Source organism: Cucurbita moschata, unplaced genomic scaffold, assembly GCF_002738365.1.
Source record: "Cucurbita moschata cultivar Rifu unplaced genomic scaffold, Cmos_1.0 Cmo_Scf00007, whole genome shotgun sequence".
NCBI classification, from domain to species: domain Eukaryota; kingdom Viridiplantae; phylum Streptophyta; class Magnoliopsida; order Cucurbitales; family Cucurbitaceae; genus Cucurbita; species Cucurbita moschata.
The window spans coordinates 1,050,889-1,070,603 of NW_019268523.1; the positions used below are offsets into that span (position 1 = coordinate 1,050,889).

A 19,715-nucleotide genomic window follows, 5' to 3' on the forward strand; every position below is an offset into this window, starting at 1 on the left:
TTCTTCTGGTGTTTTTGAATCTTTATCAATAAAGAATTGAAATGGCGGATAACTCGAGTCAGATGAGCTACCGTGTCGGAGAGGCCAAGGGTCAAACTCAGGTTTTCTATTCACTGACGTCTTGGTTTGAATCACATTTGTTTTTAGCTATTGATAATACATCGGTAACATGTTAATTTGTATCCTTAATATAGGAGAAAGTGAGCAATATGAACGACACGGTAGCTAAAGAGTCGGGTACAAGAGACAGGCCAACAAATGAAGGCTAAGGCACAAGGAGCTGCAGATGCTGTTAAGGATGCCGTGAACAAATGATATCACCTATCGTTCATATTTTTCCATTAATTTTGTTTGATGCTCTTTTCTAGAGCTTTTCTAATAATAAACGATTAGTTGGTTAATTTAAAGGCTTTGTATAATAATTAAAATAATTGTTTTAAAAAGTGATTAGAAATAGAGAAAATTACAACAAAATAAATATAATATTTTATAATTATATACATTTGAAACAATAATAAATTTTATAAAATTAATTATATATAATTTGATAATTATATAAATGATTTTAACAATATATTAAGATAAATAAAATTAATACGATAATTGAATATAGTTGAAAATAATATTACGTGCCTTCTAATTTCTACGAACTCATATAATACCATAAATTGATTAATATTTTGTATCATTTACCAAAATTAAAATAATTTAAAAGAATATTAATAGAATATATGTATAGAAAAAATTAATATAAAGGAATTAAATTTAAGCATTCAATTTGGAGTCTATAAAAATAGTAAACGGGTGCTAAAATATATTTTGATTTTTAAATATTTTTTTATTATATAATTTCAATATTGTGATTTTTAGTTAATATAAAAAATTAATTAAAGAAGTACCAAATGATATTTTATAAGGTAAAAGTATTTAAAAAAAATTAAAATTTAATTGACTAATTGAATCGGTAAAGGTATATTAATATTTAAAATTTAACTAAATAATAAAAAAAAATATCTAAAATAAAAATGTAGATGTAATTTCAATATTTTGATTTTTAGTTAATATACAAAATTAATTAAAAAAAATACCAAATGATATTTTATAATATCAATAATTTTATAAGGTAGAAGTATTTAAAAAAATTAAAATTTAATGGACTAATTGAATGAGTAATAAGGTCTATTAATATTTAAAATTTAACTAAATAATAAAAAAAATATCTAAAATAAAAATGTAAAAAAAAGGTTTTGATTTTTTATTCCAATAAATTCGATTTTCGTGTCAACCGTTATTTATTTATTTATTTATTTTTAAGACTTAAAGCATATCTTCTCTAAAACCCTACTTCTACCAGTGTCTCTCTGCGTCTCACTTAGCTTCGCCCTTGCTTCCGATTCTGTGCCCTAAAGCCGCAATATGAGATATTCATGGCGACTGCTACGTTTGCGAGCTCATTTTCGCTCTCAGCTTCGGATTTCATCCAACGCCTCACATTTTCAGGTACATTCCGATCCCAATCTGCAATCACTTCGCTTTCTATCTTCACTACTTCCTAAGCATCCCGTTCACGGCACGGCGTCGCCGCCCATCTCCGATTCTCAATGCACGAGTATCGTGAAATCTAGGTACGGCACTCCTCGAACGTTCTCCTCCGAATCGGTGATTGAACAGAAGGAGTCTGATCACGCTGTTGTGTTTGATATTTTCTCTAAATCTCGGGACGTGGATGAAATTAGGAAAGATTTAGAGTCGAATGGTATTGTTATTAGTCATGATTTGGTGTTGGAGGTATTGGGGAAGCTCGAATCGAACCCTGATAGTGCTATCAGGTTTTTCAATTGGGTTTCGGGGGATTATGGCGAGAAACTTAGCTCCAAGTCGTATAACTTGATGCTGGGAATCCTAGGTGTTAATGACCACGTTGGGGAGTTTTGGGATTTAAACTGCGATATGAAGAAAAAGGGTTATGGGATATCTAAAACTGTACGGGATAAGGTATTGGAGAAGTTTGAGAAGGATGGATTGGAGAGTGAAGCTGAGAAGTTGAGAGATGTGTTTGCATCGGGATCCACAGACAAGTCTCCGGAGAAGATTGGTTCAATTGTCTGCAAACTTGTCAGGAACAATGTGTGGGGAGATGATGTTGAGCAGCAACTGTGTGATATGAATGTTTCGTTTTCAAGTGACATGGTTAAGATGATATTGGAGAATCTTTGCACAGATCCGGCAAAAGCATTTATATTTTTCCGATGGATTGGTGAGAGTGGGATGTTTAAGCACGATGAGCAAACTTATAATGCCATGGCCAGGGTGTTAGGAAGGGAAGATTGTATAGATAGATTTTGGAAAGTAGTAGATGAAATGAGGAGCCATGGTTACGAAATGGGGGTAGAGACATTTGCCAAGGTGTTGGGACGATTTTGTAAAAGAAGAATGATTGAGGAAGCTGTAAATTTGTATGTGTTTGCAATGGCAGGAGGTAATAAGCCTTCGGTGGATTGTCTTACTTTTCTGTTAAAGAAAATAGCAGTTAGTAAGCACTTAGATCTAGATCTATTCTCAAGGACATTGAAGGTATTTACAGAGACAGGTAATGTGTTGACAGATTCAATGGTTTCTGCAGTTCTCAAGTCTCTGTCTACTGTTGGTAGGATTGGAGAGTACACTGAGGTTTTAAATGTAATGAAAGAGTATGGATATGAATTTAGTGGTAGTTTGAAGAGAAAGGTAGCATATCGACTCAGTAGGACTGGAAAAAGTGATGAAGCTAATGATTTCATGAACGGCTTAGAAGCTTCTGGATGTAATCCAGACAACAAGACTTGGGCATCTCTGATTGAAGGGCTTTGTGCTGCTGGAGATCTTGCTATGGCCTCTGATTGCATCCACAAAATGGTTGAAAAAGGAGACGTCTCTAATGCTGGATATGCTTTGGATTTAATAATAAATGCTTACTGTCAAAAGAGACGTGAAACTGATGCTAGCCACCTTCTCTCCGATCTTGTTGATGGAAAGCAGCTAAAGCCATGGCATTCTACATACAAAGCATTGATAAACAAGCTACTGCAACGAGGGGAATTCAAAGAAGCTTTGAAATTGTTGGGGATGATGAGAAATCATGAATTCCCACCATTTATTGAACCATTTATCTCTTACGTATCGAAGTCTGGAACCGCCGATGATGCCATTGGTTTCCTAAAGGCAATGACATCAAAGAGATTTCCTTCTACGTCAGTGTTTCTCCATTTGTTTGAAGCGTTTTTCCAAGCTGGAAGGCACGGAGATGCTCAAGACTTTCTTTCAAAATGCCCCAGTGACATTCGTAACCATGCTGATGTTTTGAATCTTTTTTATTCCATGAAGCCTGTAGAAGCTGCTGCTTCCCCAAATCTGGCTTCTTAGAATCGCATAATGTCTCCCTACGATGTAGTTTATGAGGTTTCATGTGTTATTTGATCAATTAAAAGGTTTTGTTTCAAATATTTCATCTGTTTCTCAAAATTTGTTGACCCATTGGAGCTTGATTCGATTAACTTCTTTGTGGTGAATAAAAGTCAAGGAAACAAGTTTCCTGTGATCAAGGAAGCTCCAGTTTATACTTCCTGTCTTATTTATGTAATGTAGGGTCTCTCATTTGTAGCCTCCTTTAAAGTTGTGTTTTTACGTAGTTAATAAATCGTTATCAAATTACTAAATGTTCTAAATTGAGTATGAATTACTTTGTTGGCAAAACCAGCTTTTTATTATTCTTTTAAACCAATTAACTTTTAAAAACTTATTTTAATAACTTTTTTTCAACATCTCTTCATGAGATGCAGAGAGGATTTGTTTCAAAATTATAGTGGGAAAAACATCGATGAAGTGATTGATTCTTGACCCCTAGTACATGTTCCTATTTGAGTTTTATGTAGAAAATAGGAAACTTCCAGAAAAGCTGAAAGTTCAGGCCGTCATCTCCAAGATGTTGCTCTTAAAGCTTCTTGGGGGCCAAGAACATCAGATAAAATTCTGTAGGTGGTGCTGTATAAGAGGCTTATTGTATGGTAAAGCCCTTAACTCTGCTTATCTTGGACTCTAGACTAGGCTGCACATTTCTACCAGCATTCTGCCTTGTTTACTTTATTATAACCATTTTTGTTCATGCAGAAACTTTCTCACTCCTTGTGTTAAAGGTTCTCATTGCTAAACGAGTGGAAAAGGTAGCGTGTGTTCTCACCCATAATGAACTTGGTTTGAGTTGTTCATTCTTAGTGTTTTATGGAAGACAACTGATTTGGTTACATTCAAAACATTTGTTAGCACTACATCTTGTCTTTCTTAATACCCCCACCTCGCCTACCTGACTCATAATGTGCTTAATCGTGTTGAGCTTAACAATTTTTCATAATGATGTTCTTTCCTTCTATTAGTTATGAAAATTTGGTGGATCTGTGTATTAATGTAACCAATGCCAATCATGTTTATGCTGCCTTGAGTTTTCTTTCTTTAATATATTTGAAAAGTGATACAAATGCCTATCTTTGGTCTAAAGCAAAGCAATGGATTCTAGCTTGTCATAGCAGCAAAGGTGGTAAAAGAAGATGTTGATTATACGCATTATAACGCATAGCATGAAACATCAAATGCCCCATCAATCTGTTTAGCTAACATAAAGCTACCTAGTCTTATTAGCAGTCACTTTTGACAAACAATCTAGCTTTCTTAAAAGCCATACATGTTGTTAGTCTCCAGAATGTGTTCGAAGTCTTAAAAGTTCAAAACTCTTGCAAATTTGATAATTGCTCAAATATTTGTCTTAGTTATATACTTTCATGCAGGTTTTCTTGTACCATGGGATTAAATATAAATTGTAAGGGGGAGATTTAGCCATCGATATTTGAAATGGTAATGAGTACCTTATCTATTAAGTTATGTTTGGATTGACTGTAGTAGATATTTTATTTCACTAATGCGGTCATTTCCTACTTATCTATTGATGCGTCATGGGTTCGTTATTGAGTTTTCAAATTAAAAGTAGAACGATAGTGCAAGATTAGTCATGTATCATTCTTTTTGTTTGATATCATAGTTCTGATTGCTGATACTTGGTTTTTTCTCCCCATGTTGAATTGAATAATAATTCTTTTGGCAAGCGAAGACAAACTTTGCCAAACAGGTTGATTAGGACATGTCCATGAGCAAAACGATATGAGTGAGACTAAACGAGCCAAGAGGGTTTGTATCACTTTGCTGTGCGTTCATTACCAGGTTGGAAAATAGAAGAGGAGAAAAAAAGAAAAGAAAAGAAAAGAAGAAAGAAAGTGTCTTCATTTGTGTTGGAGCCTTTGGATTGTCATCTTCAATGGCTGTGATGTTGATCAGAATGTAGGCTGCAAACAAAAGACAACTTAGGTTCTTACAGACAGTGTGACAAACTTGTCATCATTTTTGTATGATTAGTAGCCATTGCTTCCCCCACTTGCTGCTTATCCATTTCTCACTACATTTATTGCAGAGACCAGCAATGGAGGTGGTGGTGCTGTTGGGGGACCAACTTTGCAATATCTTTAGCCATTTCATCAGGCCTTCAAGTTTTCATTGGGAGGGTTATTATGCTGTCTCGACAAAAAGAAAAAAGGTTGGATTTCCCTACCATTATCTTAGTTTTGATCTCTGCTGATTACTTCTTTTTGCTTAATATTGGATTAGAAATTTGATTAATGAAGAAATTAAGATGGTGTATGATTTGATATTGTCCAAGCCAAAATTTTTAAACTTTAGGGGACAGATTAGGAGGTTTTAAAAGTTTTTTTTTTAATATATATATACTTTTTTTTAAATAATAAAATAAAAAGTCCTACAATTTGTCTCACCTTTGAACCTTTTTTAATTACAATTATGTCGATCATTAATACAACTATTTTGTAATAAATAGCTACTTAATTTTTACTACTTTGGTTGGAAATTTTTTAGACTAACCCGAAATTTAAGATTGGTCGGATTGGCTACTAGAATAAATCAGAACCTAACTTTCTACTTTTGAGTTAGGTCAAGTTGAGTAGTATGAGTTGTCCATTTTTTTTTTATTATTTTAAGAACTCTTATTTATCCACAAAATTTAAATATCAAATAGTCATAATTACTTTGTATTACCATTTGAAATTCAAATTTATGCCCGAATATTTCAAAATTCTAGGAAATCGAAAGGTATGAAATCCAAAAATAATTTCAAATAATTTCTAAACAATGATAGTAAGATAAAAGAGCATCCCAAAACCATATCCAAAATTTGGTTTGAAAATTGTAATGTTTTTGGGAGGCAAATTATCCCAACAAAGGGTGTCTTGATTGATTAAACTTTTTTATTTTTATTTTATTTTTACATAGAAAAGTGAATTGACCAAATTAACCCGTGAAAAATGCAATTAAAATTTGGTGAGTCTCCTTTAGAGAATAGAGAAAATGGGACACCTTGTTCCCTCATATATCCCTTTTTCCTAAGCAAATAGTGTTTTGTTGGTCATTATTTATTATTATTTTAATTCTTTCACTTTTTTTTTATATTGGGTGAGTATTTTTGAAACAAATTGTAAGGATATTTGAATTATTTTCTTAAAAGTATAAGGGTATTATTGGAATTGTAAAAAAATTATATATATATATATATATATATAGATTTGGTGGAAGAATAAGACAATGAAGGTGTAGGCGTTGTTACAATTTTTGGGAATTTAATCTCTTTGCTCACTTTTGTCATTCTTTTATTAAAGTTTTGTGTTCTTTTGTTATGCTTGGTCCATTCTACTTTTTATTTTTCATTTTCACAATTTTTTAGAACCATCATCAGTTTAAGAAAATTTACTAGATTTTTATTTCAATTTTGAATTTTGTATATGTGATTACCTTCTCTCATCAAATCTTCAGTTATTTTAATCTATTATATGATTAAACAAATTAATCATTTTTTATATACATTTCCTGTATAATTTATATGGTAGATAAACTTTGTTTTTTATTATCATTTTTTAAAATTTAAATATTAGATCTTTAAAGTATCATCCATAAAATGTAGCTCTCTCGAGATAGGTTGGTGCAAGATTATTGAATGTTTCGTTCTCTTTCCGACATGAGATCTCAAAATCTACTCTCTTGGAGATCCAACACCCTCGTTAGCACACTATCTAGTGTTTAGATCTGATTCTATTTGTAATACTAGTAGATATTCTCTGCTTTTGTAAGTTACTTATAACGTCTCCAAATTTTAGATAATGCTAAATCTTTCTATTCTTTAACTCAACCCATAGAGAAGAAGAAAAAAGAAACTTGGGAAAGATTAGTGGGACAGAAAGATGTGAAAAGACAATGATGATGAGGATGATGATGAAGAGAGGTGGAGGTCGGAAGAAGCCTGTAATTTGAGCTTCTTCTCTTTGCACGCGCAGGCCCTGCGACGGAGGATCTCATCACCAAACAAAATAAACTCATTATTTACAGACACAAAACAAATTCAAATAGAAAGAGAGAGAAAAAAACATGTCAGCTTTTGCTTTTCCAAAAGCACTTTTCTTTTTGAACGGTTTTGGTGGAATGACTGTCTCCGACAATGCTTCTTTTCTGATACAAAGCCAGCCAGCATCTGTAAATCCCCACTTTCCTTCCCAACATTTCAAAACTGAGACAGAATTTTGAAATGAACGAATCCAGAATTTTAAAGACAGAAGAAAAAAAGCAAAACCAGATTCACGAAAAGATGAATGGAATAGCCAACTCCATTATCATCACCTTCGAGCTCCATAGCCTCCTTGAGATTCTCACATTCTCTAACTTTCTGACTTTCAATGCCTTGATTTGTTCATTCTGGACTGTTGAATGATATGAAATTGGGTGAATGAATTTTCGTATGGTTTTACTGACTAATTTTTACTGGGTTATCCCCTTTTTTAATCTCTCAGAGTGGTTCATTCTTCATCAGCTTGGGAAAAAAATGAGCTTTTTACATGATATTGGGTGAATTTACATTTGGTTTCACTGACCCATGAATCAAAATCGTGTAATTTTAACTGGGTCGTCTTTAGGAAAGGAAAAGAATGTTTGGTTTTGGAGGATTTATCAAGAGCTTAGATTTCTTATTCCAGCTGGCAGTTTTTGAAAAAAAAAAAGGAGCTTTTGAATGGTTTTGATTCACCGCTTTCAATATCCTTTAGTTTGTACTTGTTTTACAAGATGAATAATATTATGTTAAGGGAATTTTCGATTCACATGGCACCATTTTAAAAGCATAGGACAAGATTAAAGGTAAAATAATGCCCAATCTCTGTTCTCTTTTTGTTTATTTTAATCTTGAACTTACGTGGATTTGGTTTGTTTTGTTTGATGCTTTTTAAGGCTCTCCATATTATATTCTTCAAAATTTACTGTCTCAAACGACAAGCATGCTTTGTTAGTGCCTCTGCTCACTGCCACCAAAAGCACACTGCCCCTCCACCTCCATTTTTGGTTGATGGGGGATTTCTGGCATAAAAACCACAAAAATTGGTTGTGATTCGAAGATTTCCGTATTAAACAGCCAGACCCCCTCTTTCCTTGTTGTTGTTGTTCTTCAACCAGCTTAGCCCAGCCCCCATTTGCAATAGTTCCAGCCTTCTGCTTGGCTTGTGTCTGGTTTTTGGTACATGAGCATTTACTGGGAATGAAGAGAACTGAGGCTACTGCTTCTTGTCTTGTGGCTTCTTTATTGTTTTGGGCTTCTGCAATAAATGGCTTGCTATCTCCCAAAGGTGTTAACTATGAAGGTAAGTAAGAGAAAAAGAGAACAAAATTCTTTTTCTTTCTGCAAGATGGGTGTGTCTGTTTAGGCCATTTTAAGATGGGAAATGCAGAATTTTCATGGGGGAAATGGTTTCATTTTTTCACTGTTTCATTTCAGTTCAAGCTCTGATGGGTATAAAAGCTTCACTTCAAGATCCCCATGGCGTGCTTGAGAATTGGGATGGAGACTCTGTTGACCCATGTAGTTGGACTATGGTTACTTGCTCCCCTGACAGCCTTGTCATTGGCCTGTTAATCCTCTTCTCCACCTTCTTCTTTAAGAATTTGAACTCAAAATTTGTAGATGAAGAGTTGGGAAAATGGAGGCAATCCACCATTGAAGTTCTGATTCATTTTTCTTTCTTTTGGTGGGTTTTGTACGTAATGCAGAGGGACTCCAAGTCAGAACCTGTCTGGGACTCTTTCTTCAAGCATTGGGAATTTGACAAACCTTCAAATTGTGTAAGTTAAAATGACAAGGCCTTTCTTTTCCTTTCTCCCCCTTGAAAATGGAGAAAAATAAGTAACCGAATTGGTTTGCATTTGCTCAATAGGCTGTTGCAGAACAACAATATTACGGGCCCAATCCCCCCAGAGCTTGAGAGGCTCTCAAAGCTCCAAACACTTGATCTATCAAGCAATTTCTTCACAGGGAAAATTCCTTCTTCTTTAGGCCATTTGAGAAGCCTACAGTACTTGTAAGCATCTTCCTATTATGCCTTTTGCTTGCTTTCCCTCAAATGTTTTAGTTTAATTTGGTCTGTTCTTCAATGATTTTAGGAGGCTTAACAACAACAGTCTTTCTGGGGTAATTCCAATGTCTGTAGCTAACATGACACAGCTTGTGTTTCTGTAAGTTCAAATCTTTTCAAATTCATCCATCTTGACGAAAGCTTGCTCTTGAATTTAGTTTCTTATTCTAAATTTGTTTGTAATGCAGCGATGTGTCTTATAATAATATCAGTGGCCCTCTCCCCAGATTTCCCAGCAAAACTTTCAAGTATATATCACTCTCTTTCCTCTGTATGTGTGTGTGTTTTCTGTGTGAAATCTCACTCACGTAATATTTATGATATTGCAGCATTGTTGGAAACCCTCTGATCTGTGCAACTGGGTCCGAGGTCGGTTGCCACGGTTCAACTCTAATGCCCATGTCCATGAACTTGAACAGTACACAAAGTAAGGTTCATGTAAATACATTGCCATTGATGAATTCCTTCAGAGCCTTTCCAATTCAGTAGTTATTGTTTGTAAGAATTCTGTTCTCTTTGCTTCTTTAGCTGGTTTACCTGCTGTGAGATTGAAAAGTCATAAAATGGCCCTTACATTTGGCTTGAGCCTAGCTTGCCTATGTCTGATTGTTCTTGTATTTGGACTGTTCATATGGTGGCGAAGACGAAGCAATCGCCCGACGTTTTTCGATGTAAAAGGTAAATTGATTGGAGCATTGTACCGGTTTTTCTTCTCATGATTACTGTTAAATTTACGCTAATCCCAACATCTGAACTGAACGATAAGGCCAAACGTTAAGCTTCAGTATTGATTGTATTATCATTCTAATATATGTCCTATGCATCTTACTGCAATTGCAGACGGACAACATGAGGAAATTTCGCTTGGAAATCTGAGAAGGTTCCAATTTAGACAACTTCAGATAGCAACAAACAACTTCAGCAGCAAGAACATACTAGGAAAGGGAGGTTTTGGAAATGTTTACAAAGGAATTCTTTCAGATGGAACGGTTGTAGCTGTTAAAAGGCTCAAGGATGGCAATGCGAGTAGAGGTGATATCCAGTTTCAGACTGAAGTCGAGATGATCAGCCTAGCCGTGCACCGTCATCTCCTCCGACTGTACGGGTTTTGCAACACACCAACCGAAAGGATTCTTGTTTACCCGTATATGTCTAATGGAAGCGTTGCATCACGTCTCAAAGGTGGCCATTTTAAGAGCATCATTGAATATCCATCTATACATTTGATAACTGACCATATGCAGGCTACAATATCCAATGTCCGACACTGAAACACGAGAAAATTATCGGTTTCTTTCGCAGGAAAACCAGTATTAGACTGGGGAACAAGGAAGAGAATTGCTATAGGAGCTTCAAGGGGATTGTTATACCTCCATGAACAATGTGACCCAAAGATCATACATAGAGACGTTAAGGCTGCAAACATATTGCTCGACGACTACTGCGAGGCTGTCGTTGGAGATTTCGGGTTGGCAAAGCTTCTCGACCACCAAGATTCACATGTCACAACTGCTGTGAGAGGCACCGTGGGTCATATAGCTCCTGAGTATCTCTCGACTGGGCAGTCATCCGAGAAAACAGACGTTTTTGGATTCGGAATTCTACTCCTTGAACTGATCACAGGGCAGAAAGCCCTTGAGTTTGGCAAAGCAGCTAATCAGAAAGGAGGCATTCTTGAATGGGTATGCATCACCATATAAAAACAATACACATATCTCATCTTTGTTATCCTTTGATTATTCTTAAGAACTTTTATAGCTTCTCAAAGTTTTCATTCAAGAGGGAGGAGAACACAACAAAATATGCCATTGTTATTGTGTTCCTCTCGAGCTTTCGACATCGATAAACCAAAGGAAGTTACGAATACGTGTCGATTGAAATGGGAAGGCATGGTTTGAGCATTAGAAGATGAAAATGAATGACACTGAGTTTATAATTACAGGTGAAGAAGATTCACCAGGAGAAGAAGCTGGAAGTGCTAGTGGACAAGGATCTGAAAGCCAACTATGACAGAGTTGAGCTAGAGGAGATGGTTCAAGTGGCTCTGTTGTGTACACAATACCAACCAGGGCACAGACCAAAGATGTCAGAAGTTGTCAGAATGCTTGAAGGAGAAGGTCTTGCTGTCAGATGGGAAGCTTCTCAGAGAGTTGACTCAACAAAGTGCAAACCTCATGATTTCTCTTCATCTGACAGATACTCTGATCTCACAGATGACTCATCCTTGTTGGTCCAAGCCATGGAGCTCTCTGGTCCAAGGTGAAAATCCTTCTTCTTTCTTTATCAGTTCTTGAAGAGTTTAGTATTATGAGAAAATTTTCATAGATTAAGCTTTTGAAAAAGTTTGTTGTATCATATTAGAGCGTCGAAGCTCCACAACGGTTTTGTTATTCTCTCGTTCTCTAATTGTATAGATCCGTTTGATAACGATTTTGTTTGAGTTCTCTGTTTAGTAAAATTAAGCTATGCTCTCTTTGTTTAGTTTTTCTCACTTTCGAGCGTTTTTGAAAGCTTAGCCAAATTTCAAAGACAGTTTTTTCGAACTCTCATTTGAAAAAAATTTGGCTACGGTTTCAAAAACGACTACTAAACGAGCATAATTTTCAATAACAGAAAACAAAAAAACAAGAACGTTATCAAACGGATTGTCGGTTTATGGGTGTTTTGGATAGAATTTTTATTCAAGTGTTGGTACAATTCATACTACTGATGTGCAAAAGCTGATATATTTTGGTCAGCTCATCCCTCCAGGTGAAGGAACTGGGCTTTGGGCTTTTGGCCCAAATTCATTTAAGCCCAATGCTGATCTGTTCCTCACATAAGCCCATGAACCACAAAGCAATTTTGGCCCCAAAGTTACTGCATTTATTGGAAGTTGCCACCATAGTCAATAAAACAAACAGCCATTATATATATATATATATATATATATATATATATATTTTTTTTTTTTTAAAAGACGTAGGGAGAAATGGGTTGGTGTGGAAGCCATGTTTGAATTATGGTCTTTTAAATTTTAATAAATTTTCAATTTTTTTTTTAAAATTATACCAATGTTATGTTTTTCAATAATTATCTAATATATTTTATTATTTATATAAATCATAAATTTAAATTAATATCGAAGATTGTAACCATAATCTGACATAGCAAATAAAGGAAAAACTTAAAAGAATTGAAAGTCACTTTCTACATCAATGCGGTGCTTCATACTTTAAAGAGAGAATTAGTCGTAGGAAAATGTTAGGGTTATCGCCTTATCCGATAGTTATATGTTATAAACCGTTGTTGTTGCCTTTTTTTCTCGCATCACATATAACACAAATTTCGATCTTTCATATCTTGCTTTCAAAACTCTTTTTCGAAATCTCACTACCCGTTTCCTAAAACTTTATTCTTGAACTGGGGTCAGAGGCTCAAGCATACGTTGTTTGTTGCTCCCATTTTCTAAAACTTTCTTCTTGACTTGGGGCCAGAGTCTCGAGCATACGTTGTTTGGCTGTAGGCGGCGCAAGCCCTCGTTTTCTAAAACTTTCTTCTTTAATTGGGGACAGAGGCTCGAGCATACATTGCTTGGTCGTAGGCGACGCAAGACTGAATTGGCTTAACTCACTTCTTGCTGGGAAGTGGGTGCCGCACAATCGCGAGATGGTGACAAGGTATCGAATTAAAATATTTAAAAATAATAAAAATTTAAAAACTAAAAAATAAAATTTCAAATATTCTTAGTTAGAAAAAAAAATGAAAACCCACTAAATAAATAATTGAAAATTATAGTAGATTAATTAAAATAGTTATTTTTTACTTTTAATAAAAATTAAATGAAATATCTTTTCCCCTATAAATACATGTATCATCGAAACTCCATTCTCATTCCCCCACTGCCAAAAAAAAAAAAAAAAAAAAAAANAAAAAACAGAGAAAGGGAGAGGAATGAGGTCATTAGCCGCCGCTGCCACTCCCGCCGCCATGGAAACCGGCCATCACCACCTCTGGAACACTCCGATACCATATCTCTTCGGCGGAATAGGCCTAACTCTACTTCTCATCCTCACCGCATTGATTTTACTCACTTGTTCCTGCCGGAAACGCTCTTCATCTTCACCTTCTTCATCGTCTTCCGAAGAAGAAGACCAGAAGACGAAGATCGATACTCCTGCAAAAACGGCCGCCGATCTGCAACCTCAAATCGTCGTCATAATGGCCGGAAATAACACGCCGTCGTTCCTCGCCACCGCTACGCCTTCCGATTCTTCTTCTTTTTCTCGATCGAACCAGCAGTTCTGAAATCGATCTCTGGATTTGCTTCAATCTTCTTCTTCTTCTTCCAATTTTGTTAGCAGCGGGAAAGTGTAAATCGATGAAAACGAGTTATGGACTGTTACAAATTAAATTAAATTAAATTATTTATATAATCATTACCACAGGTTAGCAAAATCCAGGTGGCATTGACAGAATTTTTCCATACAAATTGAAACAAGTTAGAAAAGGAATCAAATTTTATATTCTTATTTCTATATTCTCTTTCAAATTTAACTTTATAATTTTTTTTAACAATACCTTAGATTAAATTAAAAAATACTCTTCCATTTTCTAACACTTGTCGCAATCGTACTCTTGATGGTAGCGGACTTGCGATTGTGCAACGCTCACTTTCCAACGACAATTGAGCTAAGTCAATTCGTTCTTGTATCGCCTACGGCCAAGCAACGTATGCTCGAGCCTCTTATCTTAGTTTAAGAAGAACGTTTTAGAAAACGAGAGCAAAGACAGATTTTCGAAGGAGAGATTTTAAAAGAGACGTTATATATGCAAGCAAGAGAGTAACAGTATATAACTTTTGGTAAGGATAGTATTTAAAATATCAAATTTTTAAAAAATTCGTTAATATCCTTAAATACTTTTAAAATCTTCCAAATATCCTTAATTTTTTTCCAAAGTTCAAAAACATTCCTAATAAAAATTTAAAAATCAAATATATTTAAAAAAAAAAAAAAAAACTTATAAAATTTAAAGGATATTTTTTAGAGAGATATTTTTATTAATTTAAACTTAAATGGAAGACCAACATGAGAGAAGAAAATTCCATTTTTGGTCTGTTTTCCGCGTAATAAGAACACAAAAAAGTAAGAATCACAATAGAGGCTGCAGTGTCTGCGGCGGCAGACGACACAGTAGCCGCCATTTAAATTTGCCACACCAACATGTGGGCTTCCCTTGTCTCATCACTTAACTTTGATTCTCAATGAACTCCTTAATAAATTAGGGAAACACCCATTTATGGGTTCTAGTTTATGTAAATGGGAGGATCAAAAGTTGACCTACTTTATGAGCCTATATAATTAATATAATTAAGCTATGGGATTTGGGTATCGCTTTTTTCTCGAGTATATCCAATTATATAGTATCGATCTTTCTTTTTTAATACTTCTTCAACTTTTAAATGATTTCAGCTTCATTGATTGGTTTGGACATCTTTTTCGGTAAATTTGACCGCTGTTCGAGTTAGGACCGAACACGTCGAAAGTTTTGAAAAGGTGAAGGGAATAGGCAAAAAAAAAAAAAAAAAACCTGATCAGACAAAGAAAAAGAAAGTGTTTCCTTTTGTTAGGAAAATGATGGGTTTCTCTTTCTTATCCTCCATTCAGCTTTCATTGCAAATCAAATGGAAAATCTTTCAAAGCATAACCTGATCAGACAACATATTCAAACTTGAAACTCAAACAACACAGTTTATGTAACCAAGTTCACACCAAAATGCATATGAAATGAGCTATGATCAACAATGGTTCAGAGGTAAGATTATTGTAAATAAAAGGTGTTCTTACTCTCGGGATTAGGCAACGGATGCATTCAGTTCTTAAGTTGTTTAGCGATCTTAAACCATTCGGTGTGGAAAGATCCTTCGACATCGGTTCTTTCGTAAGTATGGGCACCGAAATAGTCTCTTTGAGCTTGGACCAAGTTTGCTGGCAGTCTCTCCCTCCGGTAGCTGTCGAAGTAGGCGAGACTGGAAGACATTCCTGGGGTGCTGATACCCGAGTTGATTGCCAGACATACAACTCTTCGCCAAGCTGACTGTCGTTCGACGATTTCCTTTGCGAACTCTGGATCCACAAGGAGGTTAGCTAGATCAGGATTACGGTCGTAGGCCCTCTTGATTCGATCAAGAAATACAGCTCGAATGATACAACCTCCCTTCCAAATTCGGGCAAGTTCCCCCAACTTTAAATCCCATCCCTTCTCGTTACTCTTGGCACGGATCAGATTCATGCCCTGTGCATAGCTGCATATTTTGGACGCATAAAGAGCTTGTCTCACGTCATCGATCAACTTAGCTTTATCGACCTCTTGAGGCACCAAGACGTCGCTAAGACCTGATCCAAAGACTTTGGCTGCTTCTACCCTCTCTTCTTTCAAACCACTTAGGAACCTTGCATCAAGAGAAGAAGCAATGGTAGGGGCTGCAACTGAGAGGTCAGCAGCTTGCTGAACAGTCCACTTTCCGGTACCCTTCATACCAGTCTTGTCCAAAACCTTGTCAACTAAGTAGCCATCGGCTTTGTCATCCTTGATACTGAAAATGTCTGCAGTGATTTCGATCAAGAAACTTAGAAGCTCGCCTTTGTTCCATTCCGAGAAAACCTGGTGAAGTTCCTCATTTGACAACTTCCCCACAGATCTCAAAACATCATATGCCTCTGCAATCAGCTGCATATCACCATATTCTATTCCATTGTGGATCATCTTGACAAAGTTACCCGATCCACCTTTGCCGATGTAAGTCACACAGGGACCGCTATCGGGAACTTGGGCTGCAACCTTAACAAGAATGTCCTCGATGTTCTTGAAGGCCTCAAATGATCCTCCGGGCATCAACGAAGGACCATTCCTAGCACCTTCTTCACCCCCTGAAACTCCCATTCCAAGGTAGAGCAGACCTAATTCAGCCATGGCTTTCTCTCTTCTCTCAGTGTTCTCATACCATTCATTACCACCATCAATTATACAGTCACCTTTCTCCAAGTAAGCAGAGAGGGTTTTAATGGTTTGGTCAACTGGTGCCCCGGCCTTAACAAGCATGATTATGACACGGGGTTTTTGAATTGATTGAACGAAAGATTCAGGATCATGGAAGCCATAGAGAGGAAGGTCTCCTTCTACCTTAGCTCGTTCAACTGTTTCATCTACTTTGGAGGTCGTTCGGTTATACACAGAAATAGGGAAGCCCTTTTCTGCAATGTTGAGGGCTAGGTTTTGACCCATCACAGCTAGACCAGCAAGGCCAATCCTTGTAGGTTTTGCAGGAGCAGCCATGTTTTTACCTACCGCACATTCAAGATTTATAATTAGGACTCCGATAAAAACAGATATATAGTTCGCTAAGATCCAAAGAAAATAACTTATTGTAAACTCCAAGTAAAAGTATCAAGGAAAAACAATTGCTGCGTGTGTCAAAGAAAAACCCCTCGTTAGAACTACACAACATGCAAAGTGTCAATTCCCTGAAAGTAGCCCATCGAAGAAGAGCTAATAGTCCGTTTAAAGATGCATTCACTTAAAATTACAACCCTCCAAATTCTTAGAACTCACACAATGTATGAGTTTGATATAATTTTTTTGGAACGGTTAGAAGTGTTGATATCCCATTACATATAACTTACAGTATTTGGTTACACAATTAAATTGATTCCAATTATAGAAATATACTTGAACTTTGTGCTTTGTTTAAAAAATATCCCTCCCACCCACTTTCTCAAAATTACAACCTAAATTCTTAACGCGTCTCTCTTTTAGTGTATTAAACCTAAATGTATTAACTTACACTCAACTACTTGTAACAATTCAAGTTCACTGCCAGGAGATATTGTCCTCTTTGGGCTTTCCCTTTCGAGCTTCCCCTCAAGGTTTTTAAAAAGCATCTGTTAGGGAGAGATTTCTACAGCCTTATAAAGAATGTATTGTTCCCCTCTCCAACCGATGTGGGATCTTACAATCCACCCCTCTTCAGGGCCAAGCGTCCTCTCTAGCATACCATCCGGTGTCCACCCTCCCCTTCGGGGCCAAGCGTCCTTGCTGGCACACCGTCTGATGTCCACCCTCCTCTTCAGGGTTCAGCGTCCTTGCTGGCACACCGTCCGATGTCCACCCCCTCTTTGGGGCTCAGCGTCTTCGCTAGCACACCGCCACTGCTTCGAGAGAGGGCGGTACAGAAAGAATTTAGTGATTCACCTAAGATTGAAAAATGTTATGGTTGGGCTTCTTTAGAGGGAAGCAAGAGCGCCAAGCCAAGAACAATCAATATCCGTCCACTTTTTCATCAACTTTTGGAAAAAAGGAGAATTTCAGCTACCTTCAGAAAACATGGTAAAAAAGAAAGAGAATCGTCAAAGGTGCTTTCCCTTTCGGGCTTCCCCTCAAGGTTCTTAAAATGGGTATGCTAGGGAGAGATTTTCACACCCTTACAAAGAAGCTTTCGTTCCCCTCTTCAACCGATAAGGGATCTCACACAACATTGATAAAAAATTCAGTCCTAAGGTTCCTTGGTGGTTCCATTCTTCTCTTTTCTTCTTGTTGTAGCCTATATACCTTGACTGAAAGGGGGTAGTTTTAGAGTTTGGGAAATGGAAAAGGTGGAGTAATAGAGTATTGAAGAAGAGAGGGAAAAAAATGCGGGAATATAGGGAAGGAACATTAAATAGTACTTCTTTCCAAATTGATTTAGTTAAAATACAAACTCCCCTGGTATTTCTTCATCTCTGTAACAATAACAAAAGAGAGGAGAAGAGTGCAAAATAAGAATCTCTGGCAGAGAAAGGTTGCCTTAAATGTTTGGACTTGGGTCTCCAAGATGCCAATAAAGAGACTCAACAGCCTCCATTTTGTTTCAGGACCCTACATTCATGCTTTCACCATAAAACCCAAACAGTTTACAACATGCACAACTTCCACTCAGATAAAAATAACCAAATAAAACGACCACAGCATCACAGACCAACAAGAGAGACTTCTATAATTATAAAAACAATGGCCATGAATCACAAGAGTAAAGCAAGATCTAGAATCTTCTTAAAGCAGTGAACCATATCAGCAACATAAAAATCATCATAATCTGTAACTTCTAAATCCTTGTTTAAATCAAACAAAAAACCAAGAGTAAGAACACATAAAAAGCTAGAAAATGTGGGAAAGGATTCAAATCTGAAACCCGCAATGTTCTACTTGAATACTCAAGATCAGAAAAGGAAAATCAGAGGTGAAGAGTTGCACAACGAATTAAGCGCCATTAAACGCGCGGGGGGAAGGGAGATCTCAGCAAACACATAAAGGGCACAATGAAGATGACAATTCAATGAAGATCCAGAAGAAATCAAACCTGAAAATATCCGCAGCCTAAGGAACGGATCGAGAAAGAAGCAAACCCCAAGAACGTAAGATCTTGCGATCGATTGAAATGGGTGGTAGTCGAAAACTCGCTATATAGACCTTCGGATTGCAGGTCGAAATTGGCGGGTCCGCAACGAAGAAACAAGAAATGAATAAGAAAACTGAGGCATCCAAGACGAACACGAATAGGATAATTTATAAGGCAGCATTCTCCAGACTCCAGAGCAGAGACATTGGTAGGTGGGCATAGGCAGTTGGTGAGAATATCGTCATACCATCGTCATATAACCTTTATATATATATAAAAGAAGGATTTATTTTTAAAATTTATTTTTTTAAAATGTTCCCAAACTCACTTTTTTTTGCTTTTGTTTTTGTAACAACTCAAATCCACAGTTAGTAGATATTGTTTTCTTTCGATTTTCATGAACATCACAATCCATCCCTTTTCAGGGCCAGCGTCCTCGCTGACACTCTTTCCTTCCTCCAACCGATGTAGGACCGCCCCCCAAATCCACCCCTTTTGAGGCCAACAACCTTACTGGCACACTGCCTCGTGTCTACCTCCTTCGGAGAACAGCGAGAAGGCTGACACATCATTCGAAACCTGGCTCTGATACAATTTGTAACAATCCAAACCCACCGCTATCAGATATTGTGCTCTTTGGACTTTCCCTCGGGCTTCCCCTCAAGCTTTAAAACGCGTGGGAAAGTTTCCACACCCTTGTAAATGGTGATTTATTCTCTTCTCAACAACCGTGGGACATCCCACTTTGGTTTCTCATTTTT

The 19,715-nt window shown here is 36.5% G+C and overlaps 4 protein-coding genes across 7 annotated transcripts; 3 read left to right on the forward strand and 1 right to left on the reverse strand.

Moving 5' to 3' along the window:
• The first annotated feature begins 23 nt into the window (after nt 1-23).
• LOC111445473 (late embryogenesis abundant protein 2-like) lies at nt 24-315 on the forward strand. The gene is given in 3 exon segments (XM_023083874.1): nt 24-101; nt 195-236; nt 238-315. Coding segments are annotated over 3 exon segments (180 nt in total). The 5' UTR covers nt 24-41.
• A 1,006-nt stretch (nt 316-1,321) lies between these two features.
• On the forward strand, nt 1,322-5,268 carry LOC111444701 (pentatricopeptide repeat-containing protein At3g02490, mitochondrial-like). Of its 2 annotated transcripts, XM_023082707.1 has the most exons (5): nt 1,322-3,467; nt 3,912-4,043; nt 4,147-4,199; nt 4,532-4,884; nt 5,138-5,268. In XM_023082707.1, the coding sequence occupies exon 1, from the start codon at nt 1,417-1,419 to the stop codon at nt 3,400-3,402; it is 1,986 nt and encodes a 661-aa protein (XP_022938475.1). In that variant the 5' UTR covers nt 1,322-1,416; the 3' UTR covers nt 3,403-3,467; nt 3,912-4,043; nt 4,147-4,199; nt 4,532-4,884; nt 5,138-5,268. The 2 variants fall into 2 exon arrangements, with proteins under 2 accessions (XP_022938475.1, XP_022938476.1); XM_023082708.1 differs by lacking the exon at nt 5,138-5,268 and having other exon boundaries at nt 1,322-3,620; nt 4,818-4,960.
• On the forward strand, nt 5,225-12,278 carry LOC111444700 (protein NSP-INTERACTING KINASE 1-like). Of its 2 annotated transcripts, XM_023082706.1 has the most exons (14): nt 5,225-5,364; nt 5,495-5,617; nt 8,587-8,771; nt 8,906-9,038; nt 9,178-9,249; nt 9,342-9,485; nt 9,568-9,639; nt 9,728-9,787; nt 9,869-9,966; nt 10,068-10,217; nt 10,380-10,721; nt 10,842-11,221; nt 11,482-11,798; nt 12,260-12,278. In XM_023082706.1, exons 1-14 carry the CDS (start codon nt 5,342-5,344, stop codon nt 12,261-12,263), a joined length of 2,103 nt encoding a protein of 700 aa, XP_022938474.1. In that variant the 5' UTR covers nt 5,225-5,341; the 3' UTR covers nt 12,264-12,278. The 2 variants fall into 2 exon arrangements, with proteins under 2 accessions (XP_022938474.1, XP_022938473.1); XM_023082705.1 differs by lacking the exon at nt 12,260-12,278 and having other exon boundaries at nt 11,482-12,210.
• A 2,922-nt stretch (nt 12,279-15,200) lies between these two features.
• LOC111444702 (6-phosphogluconate dehydrogenase, decarboxylating 3) lies at nt 15,201-19,169 on the reverse strand. 2 transcript variants are annotated; one of them, XM_023082711.1, is made up of 2 exons: nt 18,916-19,169; nt 15,201-16,864 (listed from the first exon to the last, which is right to left on the reverse strand). In XM_023082711.1, the coding sequence occupies exon 2, from the start codon at nt 16,854-16,856 to the stop codon at nt 15,393-15,395; it is 1,464 nt and encodes a 487-aa protein (XP_022938479.1). In that variant the 5' UTR covers nt 16,857-16,864; nt 18,916-19,169; the 3' UTR covers nt 15,201-15,392. The 2 variants fall into 2 exon arrangements, with proteins under 2 accessions (XP_022938479.1, XP_022938478.1); XM_023082710.1 differs by having other exon boundaries at nt 15,201-16,861; nt 18,914-19,169.
• Between the last annotated feature and the right edge of the window lie 546 nt (nt 19,170-19,715).